Raw genomic sequence first — 17,779 nt, 5'->3', positions numbered from 1 at the left:
ATGATGCAGATAATGTTCAGCCTTGTAACAGTTTTGACCATAGGGCTTGCTTTAACCTCAGAAACAGCTACAGTTACCTCACTGTTGGAGAGCTAGGATCCTTTCTTTTCCTTCTTTCAGATATGACACAGGAAATTTTTAAAATGAGCTTAGCAGCCAGAATGTGTGTCTCATTGCCTCTAGCCCCAACTAAACCTTTTTTTTTTTTTTTTTAAATCAAAACGATTTTGCAAGTGGTTTTTTCACCTCCCTCTGCTTTTAAATCCAAAGCGGTTGCATTGTCGTGGTTATGACAGTCTAAGGATTAACAAGAGCCTGGGTTCATGAGAAGTAAACACTCGTGTTAGCCTATTTTTTTACATTGAGATTCTTCATCTTAAAGCTGTTGTCACATTCCTAACTTATTCTAACCTGAGTTAACACGGTTCAACCAATTCTGCAGAAGGACAGGAGCCCGTGTGTCTCCACCATCTGCGGACTGGAATCATGAAGGCAGGGCCTTATGTTATTCACAGAAATGAACCCTGTAAAATCCCAAACTTCCCTATGCCTGTTAATGGGAGCGCTGCGCAAAGCCTCGGAATTGAATACAGTCCAAGAGCAGAAGGAGCAGAGGAAAGCTCTTTGGTGAGCTGTTTCTTTTCCTAATCCATTACTATTTCTTCTTTATCTTCCTCCTTGGCAAGGTCTCAGTCAGCACTCAAGCACATACACACAATCTGAGGGAACAGCAGGACAGTAATTCAAATTTGTATTACAAGTCGCCGGGTACAGTTCCTCCTGATTCTGCCACTAGCATTAAAAAGGGTTAGCCAGATATCCCTGCAAAAATACTGAAGTATTCAAAGACCTAACATAGATACTTCATTGGCATTAATTTTGGTTAGGACCCAGCGTGTTCACACTTCTCTCAATTACTGTTTCTGTGTGTCCAGCACCTGCAAGATAGTGCTGTACCTATTAATTTCTGGCAGGTCTTTTTGGACTTGCAGCAGAATGAACTCTGTGAAACATCTGTGAGGATGGACTAATACTTTAATAAAGTTGGAAGTTTGCTATCTCTCGCATTAGTTATTTATAAAATCAAATGTAAATCATCAGTAGAATACAAAGCATGAGATGAGCACAGAATTAAATTGCTTTATATTTTAAAACGGCTGCTGAAGACAACCCCTGGATAAACTCACTTGCAATTTCATCCGAGTCAGAAAGGGCTACCCTAAACTCACATCAGCAAATCTTCAACGGTGCTTGGCAATACTAGGAGCACCTGGCACACTTAAAGTTGGAGTGAGAGAAGTACGGCAGTTGAGAGAAGGGAAATAAAAGTGGGGGATGGAAAAGACACACACAGAGAGTGAGGAATTGAAAAACATCAGTCTGTCCTCCAAAACATCCCAATTTCAGTCAGTCTGCCGCTGCAGGTTTCGCTATTGCCCTCCTCCACCTTGTAGATTTAAGTTCTAATCTGTGCACAGAGCAGTTTCTAAATTGTTCAGAGATGGCCCAGCTAGAAAAGGCTTTAGATAGGTTACAACACCTTTGTAAAGACAATGGATCCCAAAGAGAAAAAAATAAAATAGTTTTGATAGGGCAGGTGACATATATGAATATATACTGCTATGATATACATGGATATCAATAGGATATTAATTCAGTTGTGCAGAATCACTTTTAGTGCAGAACACTATTAGCGTTTATGTGTCAGAAACTTGGGTAAAGATGAGCATGCTTCATTTTTTTTAATTGTTACGGTCCATTTAGTGGCTTTGCTATATTTGTTACACTCTGGTGGAAACCTCAGTTTCAAATACCAGCATATAATCTCTCTCAGGTTCACTTTATGCTACACCTCGCTTCCAAACTCGTGGCTTGCAAGCACCTGAAAGAGGAGGAGCTGACAACTCTCAGATGCCACACTACCCATTTTAACTTTGTATTTGAACATTTCAGACTTTTTGTGAGGTGTTGGGAAAGCACAGAGCGGTCACCTGGAACAGTCACCTCCAAGGCAAAACAGATCTTCACAACTCCTGCGCAACATGGCATTTCTGCCGTCACTGCATGGGCAGGAGACAGTTCCTTGCCTTAGGCATGAAACTGATTATCCAGTCTTATATCCATGTATTTCTTAGAGTCACGGAATGATTTGGGTCAGAAGGGACCTTTAAAGATCATCTCGTTCCAACCCCCCTGCCATGGGCAGGGACACCTTCCACTAGACCAGGTTGCTCCGAGCCCCATCCAACCTGGCCTTGAACTCTTCCAATGATGGGGCAGCCACAGCTTCTCTGGGCAACATGTGCCTGTGCCTCACCACCCTTGTAGTAAATAATTTTTTCCTAATATCTAATCTAAATCTACCCTTTTTCAGTTTAAAACCATTGCCCCTTGTTCTGTCACTACAGGTCCTGGTAAGAAGTCTGTCCCCATCCTTCTTATAAGCCCCCTTTATATATTCAAAGACTGCTATAAGGTTTCTCTACGCTGAACAACCCCAACTCTCTCAGCCTTTCTCCATCACAGAGGTGCTCCAGCCCTCTGATGTTTTTCGTGTCCCCCCTTCGGACCCGCTCCAACAGGTCCCCGTCTGTCCCGTGCTGAGGACCCCAGAGCTGGACGCAGGACCGCAGGTGGGCTCTCACCCGATGGGAGCAGAGGGGCAGAATCCCCTCCCTCGACCTGCTGCCCACGCTGCTGGGGATGCAGCCCAGGACACGGTCGGCTCGTGCCCGGCTTTTCATCCCCCGGTACCCCCAAGTCCTTCTCGGCAGGGCTGCTCTCCATCCCTTCATCCCCAGCCGGTGTTTGTGACACTGGGGGTTGCCCCGACCCAGGGGCAGGACCCTGCATATTATATATATGTGTGCTACAGAAGAGAACCTCATTATACAAGAACAAACAAGAACAGCATTCAAGGTACGAGGATAGCTCAGAAAAAGCTTCTCATCCCAATCTCAGGTATGGATAAAGCACATCAGCCCTACAATGGTTTCACATGGACACTGTACTATTCAATAAATATACTCACAGCCAGATTTGTAATACTCTTTCTACCAGTGCATTTGTGTTAGGTCCCACTGATGGTACTGGCTTAGCGTATAGTGCAAAATTTTCAGCAAAGCATCACGCATACTGAAATGACAATGATTAAATCCCAGAGAAATCCACTAACTGCAAACAAAGGAGGCAACAGCTTATCAGAAACATCGTAACAGATCATAACCAGAAACCCCAGGAACTGTATGATTATTGTCTACAAGGTTCACTTAAGAAATGTATTTCATTAAAAAGCACAAAGCAACTTGCAAATTTCAAACTCAATGTAGACTCAAAAGGAAGGAGTACTTGCATGATTTGCACATCACTAGCACTGACATTTAAGTCACATTCTGTTGATAAAATACCATTTCAAAGAGAAACCATCTCGTTCTCTCGCAGCCCTGTTGGTCTTGCGATGGTAACAGGATAAAAATAGCAGCATATATTTCTCTTAAGGCCATAAGCAGATGTGTCTGTATTTAAATGCAGGCATGGAAAATACAAAGAATTTGAAAACCATCATTTCAATATTGTTAAATTTGTGCATGCACATGAATGTACATAAGAAATATTTCAGGCAGTGGTCCTTTGTATTCATTTCTGCTTCTTTCAAGCTGTGGAAAGTAACATTCTGTAGAAGAGCTTTTGTGAAAAATATACAGAAAATGATTTGCACTTAACTTGAAATGTAAATAAAATCCCTAGGATTTTAAAGTTCCTTCACTCTATGTGCAACTTAAGTATAATTTGTTGGCCTCTGATACTGACAGTCTCCTTTCCTCTATCCAGAAAATTCAACAGGAAAAAAAGTGAGTTGAAGTAGTCTAGATGACTGAAATGCAAAGAATTTTACATTACATCTCTCTCTTAAAAAAAAAAAAAAAAAAAAAAAAGAAAGAAGTAACTTACTATTCTTTTTCATTTTATGGCGTTCATCTGAATTCAACTACCAAGCCATTTTAAAAACATCCCAGACTCCAGCATTGGCAGGTGGCTGCACAATATCCTCTCTTTTGGAAAATATTTCAGGATTGCATCCGAGTACTAACTGATGGCTGCAGTGCTTCAGCATTTTGTATGAATCTCTGAGGTATTTAGAGAAAGAAAGATTCTCCCATAAAATGTAATGCTGTGATTAATTCCTGAAGTTGGGATCTCTTCCATCCATGGAGCCTTCGAGGAGCACAGGAGATACCTCTGTTTGCTTTCCCCGCGGTGTAGCTGGCCCTGTGGCACTCCAGGAGTTAAGCTCCCGATGGAATTTTGCTGTGTCTTCAGGAATTAAATCACCCAGTGATCACAGGGAACCCCAGTTTGAGAAGCATTGGAGCCCTACAGACAGAAACTCCCTCAAAAAAAGAACCAGAAACAGAGGATGGATGGTTTGGCATCTATGAACTCATTTGAACTTGGTCACCCCAAGTAACAAGTGCTATTTGGACGGACACATATGTCCTCTGTCACCCTTCAGGCCATCATTTTAGCACCTTCCTGCAATTCCATGAATTTCAGAAATATTTTAATAAACCAGGAAATCAATACGTCACCAACAGAGCTTGCCACCCGGTGTTTCTAATCTTGGATTATGCACAAGGATAACTTTTAGTACTCAGTGATATCATACAATTTTTGGAGCTCCTTGGCAGCAGGGTAACTGTTGGATGATACCAGTCTACCGATCTCCCACAAATTGCAAATATCATCAGTAGTATGTGAACAAAGTTGCTTAAAAATAGAAGATGTGCTGTGGTGCTGACATTCTACATATTGTGTAAATTTGAGCTCGTCAGCCTGGTAGATGCCAAAGCAGTTTTGCAGAACCCAGAACACTGGCAGCACTTGGCATGACTATAGCATCTGGCATGGTGGCTAGGAAGAGATCCATCAGGTTCAGTGAGCTCTGCTCTGCAACAGAGAAAAAGAAGATTTACATCCAAACTCTGACACCGATGTAGAAATGGCCTTTTTTATACCAGCTAGCAATCCCTTCCCTGACAGGGTCAAGCATGACGGTAAACGAAAAGAACAGAAGGTTAGTATGTCTAGTAACACAGGGTAAGTGATGATAGTTAGAACTGCACTCTCTGAAAGAGATTTTCACCCATTATAGTGTGACTTTCATCCTACAGATGGAAAAGAAGATGAAAAGGAGGAATTGGTGCTGCCCTGGGAAGAGGAAGGATGTCCCTAAGTACGAAACAAGTCCCTCACTGGTATCTGGAAAGCACCTTAGCAGCAGAGACATCTTTGTAATTGTTGTAGCCCTGGTAACAGTAAGGTAAAAAGACCTCCAGCACCGTACGACACCAAAGACTTTGGTTTCAAGAGAAGGAAGCTGTGCCACTGACATTTAGGTTTACTGGAAATACAAGTACCCAGAACTTCTGGTGCTGAGCACTGGTACTGAATGAGGCTTTTTTCAGCCTGAAGAAGCTGGCTACGACTGAAGCCTGAATATGTTCCAGGGCGACTATTTTTAGCCTCACCCCTTTCAGCAGATAAAAAGGAAATGGATGCTTTTTGGTTAATTACCACAAAGGCAAACTGGATATATTCTTAAATGCAACACCTCTGATAGCAGCAGAAAAGGGGCAGTGTAATCAGCAGAAGAGGAATACTGTTTCATGAACTCCCCGTTAAAGAAACAGGACAATGAGAACTCTCCAGTTACAACTACTGATTTCCTTCCCCAGGGTATAAGGAAAAATCCATGCAATATTTGCCATAAACTCTTCTTAAATATGCATCCCTAAGTAGCTCTCTTCTTTCTGAAAATGACCTTCACGCTAGGCTCCTCTCAACAACGCGCCTTTCTAAAAGGCACAGAACACATTCAGTACACCCGCTATTAAAAAACGCGAGAGCATCCCAGCAGCATTTTATCACACGATTTTAATCCCAGAGCAATGCAGGGGTGTCTGGACACAGTCTTGGGCAAACCGGCTCTAGGTGACCCTGCTCGAGCAGGGGGTTTGGACCTGATGACCTCCAGAGGTCCCTTCCCACCAGAATCATCCTGTGATTCTGTGCCTGTCACCTGGAAATGATGATACTTAAAAGACGGAAAGAAGGCAAATTTCCTGCCACGCTGTAACAAAGCCATTTTAAGGTAAAACAAAAGGAGAATGGTAAGTCAGCCAGCAAGGAAGCCTACTTTTTTGATCCTCTGCCTCCAGGCATTTGCAAAAGGAAGGAAACTGAGATCCAATGATCAGATCAACAGTCTCTCACAAAATGTAAGAGAGTATCGGTTTCCATAACTAGTATGATTCATATGCTGGAAAGTATATTGCAAAAACATAGGAATGTTTCATGCCTCTTTTTTTAAATCTTTTTTTTCCCCCTACCCCGCCCCTCCAAATTAGTCCATATACACCTGGGTACTAGAAGCTGGAGACAACAAGGAGGTTAAAAGGATATGGTAACCTTCTGCATCCAGCTGCAGGTTTAAGAGAAACATGATAAAATACCCGCTGCATTACAAACAGTAGGTTATTCCTTATTTATTAGCATTATTATAATGGCTGGAAGCAGTGCCAAAATTAGGACCTTTTCGTATCACTGAACAAAAAAGCATGGGAATATAAAAGACCTATTAAAATCCAGTCTCAGAACACCGCTTGTAAGAACGGTAAAAGACAATAGATAAAATGGAAAGGACAAGAGACAGAGAAAAGAGCCACAAATCACAAAGAAATACATAGCAAATCAACAAAAGCAACTCTCCCGACCTCTGAAATGGGGAATAACCACTCCTCCGTGCTGTTGAACTCATCTCACTTTAACCTTATTTTTCTTACTTGCTCTTCTCCATTATTCTATTCAAAAAATGTGAAAAATGGGCCAAAAATGGACAAAGAAACTTAAGTGCTAGTGTGCCTGCTACTTTGCAGTCCAATTGTTCACAAGTAGAACGGTATTTGCTTGATTTGTAAAAACTGGTGGGTGTCCAGGAACATAAGGCAAATATAAAATACACGTCTCAGCAGTACACCTTAACCCTTATGAACATGATTATTAGATAATTTCCTACAAATTGCACATTATTCTCCAGGAAAAACTGGCATTGGAAATATTTTAGCACATGGAAAAAAATGTGGGTTTTGTAGTTAACGATGAGTTACTCAAAACATCCTACGGAACATCTTTTTGTATTATGCTGAATCTTACTTCAAGACAAAGGAATTGATCTTTGATACTTGAAAAATCAAGATTGCACTGACTGACAGGCAGATGCAATCTCAGCTTTGTGTAAAAAAGGCCTCCCCCTTCAAATAACTGAACAGCATTTGTGCAGCATATCAGCTTTTGTGGAAAATGCACGGATGTATTCATACATATTTATTTTGAAAGGCAACTCATAGCCAGCTAAGCATATCTACAAGAATATATATGAAGTGGCATGCTGGTCAAATTATTCATTTTCTTTTGCTAGTAGGGGGTATTTGGGGAAAAAAAATGGCATAATGCTCATTTTCAGCAATATACTGAGCTGTCAGTCAATACTCTCACAGTATTTTAGAGAAGATGAGAACTCATCTGCACTAACTAAATTTCACTTGCTTGGCCTAGACTATCAAGTGTCAGGACTTCTAGTGGCCTTCGTAATACGGCTGTAAAGAAATGTGACTTTTCAAATGTGGAAGTTCATTAACTATTCGAGAACGTTTTGCAACCCATTTCTCCTAAAGCCTATCATGCATGTTTCTTCCAGTAGCTTTTTCTAAGGATGTTCATCATGCTCTCTGTAGAACTCTTAAAAGAAAAAGCAAGAAAATATCCAAAATTCTTGCAGCCTTGTTACAAGCTGCCATGCTGACAACTAACATCTTCACTAATGATACTTCAAGATGTATTCTTAAGTTACTTAATAGAATTATAGGGATTACTGGCCTTACCGGAGTGTTAATTGTCAGCTCTTCTAGGCTTTCTGTAATCCTGGGACTCCTTTTTTGTTTTAATTTGGTGTACAGTTTGGGAGAGTTCAGTAATTCACCTTATGTATAATTGAATCAGAGCCATTTTGAACGGCAACCAGCATTTCACTGGTACATTTGAGAATGAAACAAGGACAATTTGGCAGAGAGATGGGGTGCATGCCAGTCCCCCGTTTTCCCTCTTTCGTGCATAGCAAAAGCCCCTGGGGAGTATCAAAATCTTATTCTCATCTCCTCGCAAGTCAGCTGGAGCCTGAGGGGATCCCGAATGTTTGGGGGACTCCTCTCTCCTCTCCACAACAGTTGACATGCCACCGTCTTCCTTCGTCTGACAGGCTTGATGGGGCAGGAGGGGAAGCATCAACCAGAAAGAGTAGCGTAGGGACAGTATTTTCTGTGACCACCACACAGTAAAAACATCCGCCGTTGGGAACAGTCCGCCTATTTTTTCCACCCACAGTCCAAATATTTTTAAGTGGGACCGTGAGATCCACTCCCACAAGTCAGAAATTAGGACAGGTGCTTGGAAACCCCCTATTATTGCCTCAGCAGCATCACCAGCAGTAACTGCAAATGTATAACTAATCATTAAGGTGTTACAAAGAACAAATACATTGTTAGTAAAAAATTTCTAGGAAATTCAACAGCATGAAGCTTTACTAGTGCAGGATAGCAGGTGTTTCATGGTATTTGTTCCCCTTCTAGAACTTGAAGTTCAGGAAAATGGGGGGAAAAAAAATAAACCTGCCAACAACAAAATTTCCAAAATGGAAAATAGCAAGTGAAGGTCACACAACCTGAATCTTTGTTTTACCTTTCTGACCAGTTACCCCTAGACACACATTTGTACCTTGCATTCAAAGTGTTGTGAACATCAGCCATCTACACCCTTCCTGTAATCAAATCAAAAGCTGCTCCTTGGGAAAAAACCTTCCCGTCTGCTACATGTGGTAATGCTTTCACCAAACTCTGTGCTTTCATTGCCCACCCTGAAACCCACACGTCACACATATCTCCCACCTAACTGCTGGCAGCCCCATCACAAGACCATCACTTTGTCCTCTCACTGAAACTACCATGGAAATCAGATGCCACGTCACACCACAAACCCATCAGCCGACTTCCCTGACCCAGATACAGACGGTAAAATAGATGGGATCTATAGCTGCGTTTAATACCAGGGAGGTATATAATCCCTTTTGGTCACTGCCAGCTCTCGGAAAACAAATGATTGCAGCTATTGGAGTGTGCAGCTTAACTTCATTTTCTAGATCTTCAAAGTTTGAAGCAACTGCATTTATCTTTTATTTCCTTCCCAACTCAACTTACTATTGTAGCACTTAAAGCCTACACAACAGACTTGCTGTTTTATCAATATTATCAATTCCACCTTTGGAGAGTCTCTCTCATGTAAAGCACAATAGTAAATAGAAAAATGAATAAAAATGGTTCAATATAAACACAGTTCTGTAACTTACGTGGTTTATCTTCAATGCTGTCACTTTTTTAAAGCACAAATACAGACTGCAGCATGTCGAGGGTGGGAGAGAGTAAAGGGAGTGAAGAGAAAAGTTAATCCTACTACTCAAATACCAGAGATGGTATTTGGACATAAACCAACTTCTTCTGAGGCTGTGACTGCTAGATCTGCTAAAGCTCATGCTGATTCCCACAAGATTTTTTTGTTGTTGTTTAACTTTTTGGTAAGAGGCAAAAAATCTTTAACAACATGGAAAGTTAGAAACTAGGCATATACAGTCTGACAATTTTTCTACAGGAAAGAAAAAACAACACTACCATCAGTTTTCAGCTGCCAGTTCTTCCAAACATAAAACCTGCCTTTGTGTTTGTATCTTTATTGCTCCTATAGGAGTTGAACGCAACAAAATCAAAGACCAGGAGGGGTTCCATGCATGCGTGCATGACAGAAAGTAGAATGCTGAAAAATTCAAAGTTTGGGTAGCATGTCATTAAAGCTATCAGTTTTGTTTTGGTCTCCTGCTGTGGCCTTACCAGAAGCAGCTTAGCTGATCAACTAATAGAAAACTGTGTACAAAATGCAAAAAAAGCACTTGGATCAGGCAACCTGTGATTAAAACAATTATGAAGCAAATACATCCCACAGACTATATTTGTATATATTTAAAATTGCCAGATTGAAATGAGTCCTTTTCTAGTAACATCGCATTTGCTTCATACTCCATTTCACGGAGATGACAAAAATCATGATAGCAATCACAGAACACAGTCTGAAATGAAGTACTTCACGTACATGAGCAAACTTATGGTACTGATTTGCCAACAGCTAGAACATCGTCTCAGAATTGAACACAATAAGGAAATACTGGAGCAGTTTAGATGACAGAGGAGGTTAATAAAACATAAGATATGGCAAATGTAGTATATGATACACAGAAAACAGATCAGGAATTGGGAAAAAACATCACTTTGCCTTTTCTGCATTTCTTTTGATGATTCGAAAACTGGTCACGTACGATTCTCTTCCTGAAATCTCCTGCTTTGGATTTCTCTATTTACAGCAAACTCACAATATAAAAGGATGATTTAATTAAAACCCACGTGCTTGAAATTTATAAATAAGTATTTAATATAATACGCAATTCAATTCCAAATCTGATTTATTACTAGAGTACATCATCAAGTTAATTATCTGTATGATATATGAAGTGCATGGTAAATTCTAGATGTAGCAGATTAAATTTTCAAGTCACTAAATGACTCTGTTAAATGTATGTCTTGTGGTTTCCATGCCACTTTTGACATTTTCAGCCATTACTTTTCCTACCAAGCAAGCCAGTCTAGGTCTAGTACTTCTCCCTGAACTCTCTCCTATTTGGGGCATTTTAAATAACTTTTCAGAGGTGCTCTTCATCTATTATGGCACAGTATTAAGTGGAATTACATTTGGATGATCCACACAGAAACCCATACTCAAGAAGCATGTCCTGACCAGACCAATGTAAACCTTCAAGTCCTCAGGAAATTCAGCTTTAATCACACTTGAATATAGCCACGCATTCGTATGTTCAGGTATGAAGAGGCACAATGTGTGCTCTAGTAAGAGCTTTGCACATGATGGAACGCAAAAGTCTACATCATCCCACCAGACAATACCAGAGGGAGGTACAAGCCCCACGCCAGCCTTCATTCCCTCCCCACAGTAAATCCACCCCGAAAGCAAGAACAGTTCCAATCCTGTATAAATCCTACATAAGACCATAATACTGAAGTCATCCATCCCTAGTAAGACAATAATAAAGCATCAGATATCACACATCCATTTGTAATAGAGCACTCCTACCTTTTCAGTTTCATATAATTTTCACTAGCTGCAGGTCTGCATTCAGCTCGTTGCACCACTATTCCTTCCAAGGAAAGTTTATCTAGAATGAAAAAAACAAAAGCAAACCTGGACATTAAAATAAGATTCACCAACACAGTCAACATTTGAATTATTCTTCACTAATTAAGCATTTAGTAAATATCATGTAATTATAAGTTCTGAAATCTCAAATTAAGTTCTAAAAATCTCTATTTAGACACCAAAGAAATAAGCAGGAAAAACATGTTTGCACAGCTGGTATACCCTAGACTTCCTGATTTTGCCATCAGATGTTTTACATATTAGGAACGAATCACAAAGATCAAATTTTAAATAAGAGATGGTAACTGTGTGGTCCCCGTTTCTCTAGATTGCTGCACTCATTATCTAGGAACTGTTTTCTGGAAATATGTATTGAGTACAGTTAGTGACCATGAAAAAAAAAATCTACAAAGAGAAGCCAATCATCAAAGCATCCAAAATTAGTGGAAGATAAAATGAGAGCTAATTTTATTCCTATCCTCAGAAAAAGAGTAATCTATTTTCACCTTTTTACAATTAAAAAAAAAATTGTTCACTAAAGGAACATAATGCAATACAAGTAATTACTACATATGCTAACACTCAGGGAAAAGAAATAAAAACTTGCAGTTAGTAACCTAGGAGATCACATACTAAGTTTTAGTTAATATTGCTCTCTGTACATTCACCTCTGTAACACAATCACTTTGTAATCCACGGTGAACACCTTTTGGCCTAAAGCAACGATGACTAACAGAGCAGTGCAATAGTACCAGCCTACTCCATCAAGGTGGAAAAGTCTAAAAATTAAAAGCAACTTCACGTAGAAAGGAAGAGAGAAGCGATGGTGGGCAAACACCTGCGTGTGTGGGGGGGGTGTGTGATAATTCATCCATCTCTGGGACGTAGCCAGTGCAATATGTGTAAAACAAACACCTCTGGAACAGCCTCGCTTAACAGGAAAGGATGAGCTTTAATGGCTTGATTAGCTCTCACTATTTAAAACGTCCTTCCAACGGAGAGCCTCATCTTACTATTGGTGTAGGGTACTACACTGTCACCGTCACCTTCAGCTGCCAGTGTCACAAAAGCTAACAGAAACACTTAGAAGTATTGATGCAAGTAATGCAAGGCACTCTGAGACATCTCTAATTTTTCTGCTGCCTTATAGACTGAAATATTATTACACCTGGAAATCTACGTCTGCTCTCCCTGCATAAGGCAGAGAGTGATTACTTCAACACCATGTATTTTAAAATGCTTTAATCTAAAATTTCTTGGTTTGATTTAAACTTAGTCCTTGAAAGGAGTAAGAATGCCATACTTTTTTCAGGTAGTTTTGAATGAAACAAAGAAAATTTGTATTAAAACACTTCTAGTTTTACAGATTCCTAAGGTTTATGGTCAGGAGAGACAACTTGGCAAATTTGCCTGACCTCCTGTGTATCACAGACAGGTAAATTTTATCCTCTTTCTTCTATACAGAACCCAGTAGCTTATTTGTGGCTAAAGTGGTACTAATATCGCTGCTTAATTTCTGATATGAATTTGCCTTCAGCTTCTAGCAGTTGGTTCTTCTTATGACTTTCTATATGGTGCTAAAAAGCCTTTTAGTACCTGGTGTGTTCTCCGTTTGAAAGTACTTCCACACTGCAATCAAGTCACTTCTCAATCTTCTTTTCAATAAATGAAGTAATTCAAGCTCAAGCATTATCTCACCACAAGGCATTTACACCACACTTAAATCAGTTTTGGGTCTCTTATCTGCACCTCGTTTTAAGAATACAGAGAACAGAAAAAAGACCTAATACTATTGTACTGGTCTCACCAAAACGAGATACGGAGGTAAATAACAGACAGGAGCTGGAATTTCTCTCACCTCTCTTCAGCCATCTCAAGGTTATTCAACAGACTCTCTGAATTCAGCTGAGAGAGGGAGGAGGGGAGACTTTCAGAAGCAAATTGGTCCCATCTCTTTCAGGATTCAATGATCTGCCCTGTGCTGGTGGTTTTTTTGTGGTTTTGGTTTTCAGGGTTTTTTTTTGGGGGGGGGGGTCTGTGTCTCATGACTGTGCTTCATGTTTAGATGGCTAAAACTGGGTTAAGATCAGTTTGTCTCTAAAAATCAAGCTCTGGGGGTTAATGGAGCTGACTGGCTATTATATCACTAATAGACCTATTTTGAGTCTTTTCTAAGCCTCACATTTTACTTATGTGCTCTGCATTCCCTGTTCCTAGGTTTATAATTGCCTTTGGCTCGGTTAAAATGTATTGCCTTTAAACAGATTCTGTGAATTAAGTGATTCCAATCACACCATGACAGTCCTGTCCAGCATTTGTGTCAATCATGACACATTTCATAAGCAGTGATTCTCACTTACTACTGTCCCTCTTGCTAATCCTGGAGGAAGCCCTTCAAACTACAGCCCGAGTGGCTTCCTACTGATAATTACTTTCTGATAACTGTCAGCCAGTTTTTAATCTCGTTCTGTGCTTGCAATTTTTTTAGACATAAATCAGAATGTCACAAGATTCGAAATTACGTGCAACACAAAATGCTAAGCAGGCTGCAAACATGCTGTTACTTTAAACTCACAATCTCCAAAATAAACAAAATTAGGTTTGTTTGACCAGAAAACCTTTACATAAAGCCATGTTTGCTAGCATTCATTACATTTCTGATCTTTTCTACCTCTTGAACTCCATGACAATTTTCCCACTAGTTTCTATGGTACGGGTTCAAGGTTAACTAGCTTATAGTCGTCTGAGCCATCCAGCCCAGCTGTCTGAACACTGACATGCTGCTATTGATCTCTCTGCACCTTGCACACTTCTCAAATTATTCTTAAGTTTTCAGAATCAGTGAACCGGATAGCTTCCCCCCACAGCTATTTAGGAAATGAAGCTGCCAATTAAACGTGCTTATCCTTAGTAATAGCTCATCTTTGATGTCCTCTTTTAATTACCACTGATCCGGATTTGGCTTTTGTGCTGGTTTGGGCTGGGATAGAGTTAATTTTCTTGATAGTAGCTGGTATGGGGTTGTGTTTTGGATTTGTGCTGGAAACAGCGTTGATAACACAGGAATGTTTTCCTTATTGCTGAGCAGTGCTTGCACAGAGCCAAGGGCTTTTCTGCTTCTCACCCTGTCCCACCAGCGAGCAGGCTGGGGGGGCACGAGGATTTGGGAGGGGACACAGCTGGGACAGCTGACCCCGACTGACCCAAGGGATATCCCAGACCATACGACGTCATGCTCAGTATGTAAAGCTGGGGGAAGGAGGAGGAAGGGGGGGATGTTCGGAGTGATGGCATTTGTTTTCCCAAGTCACCGTTCTGCATGACGGAGCCCTGCTTCCCTGGAGATGCTGAACACCTGCCTGCCCATGGGAAGCAGTGAATGAATTCCTTGTTTGGCTTTGCTTGCGTGCACAGCTTTTGCTTTACTTATTAAACTGTCTTTATCTCAACCCACAGGTTTTCTCACTTTCACTCTTCCGATTCTCTCCCCCATCCCGATGCAGGGGGAGCGAGCGAGCGGCCGTGTGGGGCTGAGTTGCTGGCTGGGGTTAAACCACGACAGTCCTTTTTGGTGCCCAACGTGGGGCTCGAAGGGTTCAAGATAACGACAGATTTGATTGGAATGTGCTAGATCGAATTTATAGCCGTTATTGCTGTTTAGCTATTAATTGACAGGCTTCTGTGCTTACCATGGGGCTTGCTTGCCTCACTGTATATTAGAATCTAGTGCTCGTTAGCGGCTGCTTTTTGTTTTCGCTGCTTGCTCTACTGCTGTACTGCTTATCATCTTACTCTGCTGTGCCTGGGAACATTCTGATAACAGCAATGGCCGGGTGCCTGGGCTGGCAGATGGCCAGGGCATCGCTGCTGCTTCTGTGCTGCTGTACTGGACAGGCTGGAACTCCAGTTTGAACTCCAGTCGAAGGGAGCGTGGCCGTGGATAAGCCCCTGCCCGAGCAGGTACATCTCAAAGCATCTGCGGCCGTGGTTACGTCTGTGCCGCAGCAGGTATAGCTCCGAAGGGATTGTGGCCCAAGGAGAAGTCCACGCTGGAGAAGGTACAATCTGTGGCTGTGGGTCGGTCCACGCTGGAGAAGGTACACCTCGAAGCATCTGTGGCTGTGGGTCAGTCCACGCTGGAGAAGGTACACCTCGAAGCATCTGTGGCTGTGCATGAGGTCACGCCGGAGCACCTCAAAGCGTGTGGCCGTGGATAAGCCCGTGACAGAGCAGGTACACCCCTGGAGGGACTGCAGTTTGGGGTAAGTCCAAGCCGGAGCAGGGGCAACGGGAGGAGTTCATGGCAATGTTAAACCCGACGATCTGGTCCAAAGGGACCAGGGGTGGAGATTGTAATGGAAATACCTTTAAATTGTTGTAACCCATGATTTGAGTCGCATGTTACAGGAATTACTACAGCAGAAACCACCTGAACTAATGGAAGACAAGCCTCACAAGAAGCAGTGCAAGTGCTGCGGCGAGCTGACCCGAGCTGGCTTTGGTGCCCAGTAACTCCAGGCAACACACCACCTCTCCTGTCCTGAGTGACCACCATAACAGATGGACTAAATGAACTCAGTGCATGCTTTGTGGACATTTTAAAGACATTTGATAGGGGTGGTCCATAGACTAAAGGAATGATATCTGTGTATTTTATCAAAGGAAGGGTGATGGTGGTTAATGAGGCTGTATCGGATAATGTGGTACCTGAGCATGACATAAGTGGTATGGAATAAGGGGTGGAGAATGCGCTGGTTTTGGCTGGGATAGTTATTTTTCTTCATAGTAGCTAGTATGGTGCTATGTTTTGGATTTGTGACCGAAACAGTGTTGATAACACAGGGATATTTTAATTACTGCTGAGCAGTGCTTACCCAGAGCCAAGGGCTTTGCTGCTTCTCCCCCCACCCCACCAGCGAGCAGGCTGGGGGGGCACAAGGAGTTGGGAGGGGACACAGCCGGGACAGCTGACCCCAACTGACCCAAAGGATATCCCAGACCATAGACCATCATGCTCAGCACTAAAAGCTGGGGGAAGAAGGAAGGCAGGGACAGTCGGAGTGACGGCATTTGTCTTCCCAAGTCACCGTTACGCGTGACGGAGCCCTGCTTTGCTGGCGACAGCTGAATACCTGCCTGCCCATGGGAATTAGCAAATGAATACCTTGTTTTGATTTGCTTGCATGCACAGCTTTTGCTTTACTTATTAAACTGTCTTTCTCTCAGCTGATGAGCTTTCTCACTTTTACCCTTCCGATTCTCTCCCCTGTCCCACCACAGGGGGAGTGATCAAGCAGCTGTGTGGGGCTTGGTTGCCGGCTGGGGTTAAACCATGACAGCTTTTAATGTTCCAGTTGCTTCACAGTACAAGGCTGTCCGCAGTCTCCAAGAACACCACCTTGACCTAAGCTAGTCTGCTGACAGAGCTCATCCACTGTCCAAAAGCCAAGGTTTAAGTCCAACTTCCCCTGGACCCTCTTGGGGATTTTAACACATCCAGAGAGCCTCGCAGAATCAATCTGCAAAGATGCACGCAAACCTCCGGCTGCAAGACTGTAGCGGGGGAACATATTTTTTACTCCCTTTGCAGCCTAATTAGCTCTCATTCACCAAACTCAAGTTGAGAGACTTGGGTCTGTCTTCACTTATTGCAGGACCGGAGCTGTAATGAAAAGACATCCAAAGTGCTACACGCCTGCCTTGGTATTTCCGTAGTCACATCAGCCTAGAAGCCAAAGGATGAATAAGGCATGAAAGTGGCAAATCTCTGTTAAAAATACCTACTCAAAATAAAGCAGATAGTACAAGGTAAATGAATAGGTCTGGAAGACTAGCTAAGACCAGTAATTAGAAGGGAAAACAGACATTTTCCCAAGTGTCTTACGCTCTCAGTTGCCCTATGTGGGGTGGCAGGTACAAGTACACTGTGAGTGCAGCTCTGGACAGGCTGGTCTACATAACCCATAGCTTCATCATTAGCTGCCAAATGCATGCTCACCCCAACCTCCCCGCCTGAATGCCCCGGTGCCAATTCATAATGGAATCTCAACTGTTGACTTTTTCAGCGAGATGACAGGGAATTATGCTGGGGAGATGCCGATTCCAGCTTCAAATCCTGCTGACAATCACCAGCAAATGAACAGAATGTGGTTAAAATGCTTAAAACGGGCACTGGGGAAATTTACTGGAATTGTGCAGATGATGGTCTGATAGGGGCTGGTTTGGGTTTTGGGGGGAGGGGTGAGACAGAGAGATGGACTAGCTTGGAGAATTTAATGTGTTAGTGTTCTAGTCTGACTGCACCCGGCTCCAATTTCCAGCCACTGGGTCTTGTTAGAGCATTGACTGCTAAGTTGAAGAGCCTGCTATGAAAGCATTTCTGCCCATCCAAGCACTTATGTACTCTCCACCTTTA

The 17,779-nt window shown here is 42.1% G+C and overlaps 1 protein-coding gene across 2 annotated transcripts in view; it reads right to left on the bottom strand.

The window, feature by feature from the left end:
• GTF2F2 (general transcription factor IIF subunit 2) overlaps positions 1-17,779 on the bottom strand; it is a 90,042-nt gene that overhangs the window by 35,148 nt on the left and 37,115 nt on the right. For both annotated transcript variants that reach the window (XM_075046177.1, XM_075046176.1), the window contains one exon: positions 11,302-11,383. In XM_075046177.1, coding sequence (XP_074902278.1) covers positions 11,302-11,383 — 82 coding nt within the window. The remainder of the gene's footprint in view (positions 1-11,301; positions 11,384-17,779) is intronic.

The sequence above is a fragment of the Buteo buteo genome, chromosome 14 (genome assembly GCF_964188355.1).
Source record: "Buteo buteo chromosome 14, bButBut1.hap1.1, whole genome shotgun sequence".
NCBI classification, from domain to species: domain Eukaryota; kingdom Metazoa; phylum Chordata; class Aves; order Accipitriformes; family Accipitridae; genus Buteo; species Buteo buteo.
Note: the sequence above shows the minus strand (reverse complement) of the source record. Positions and strands in the feature narration are given on the sequence as shown.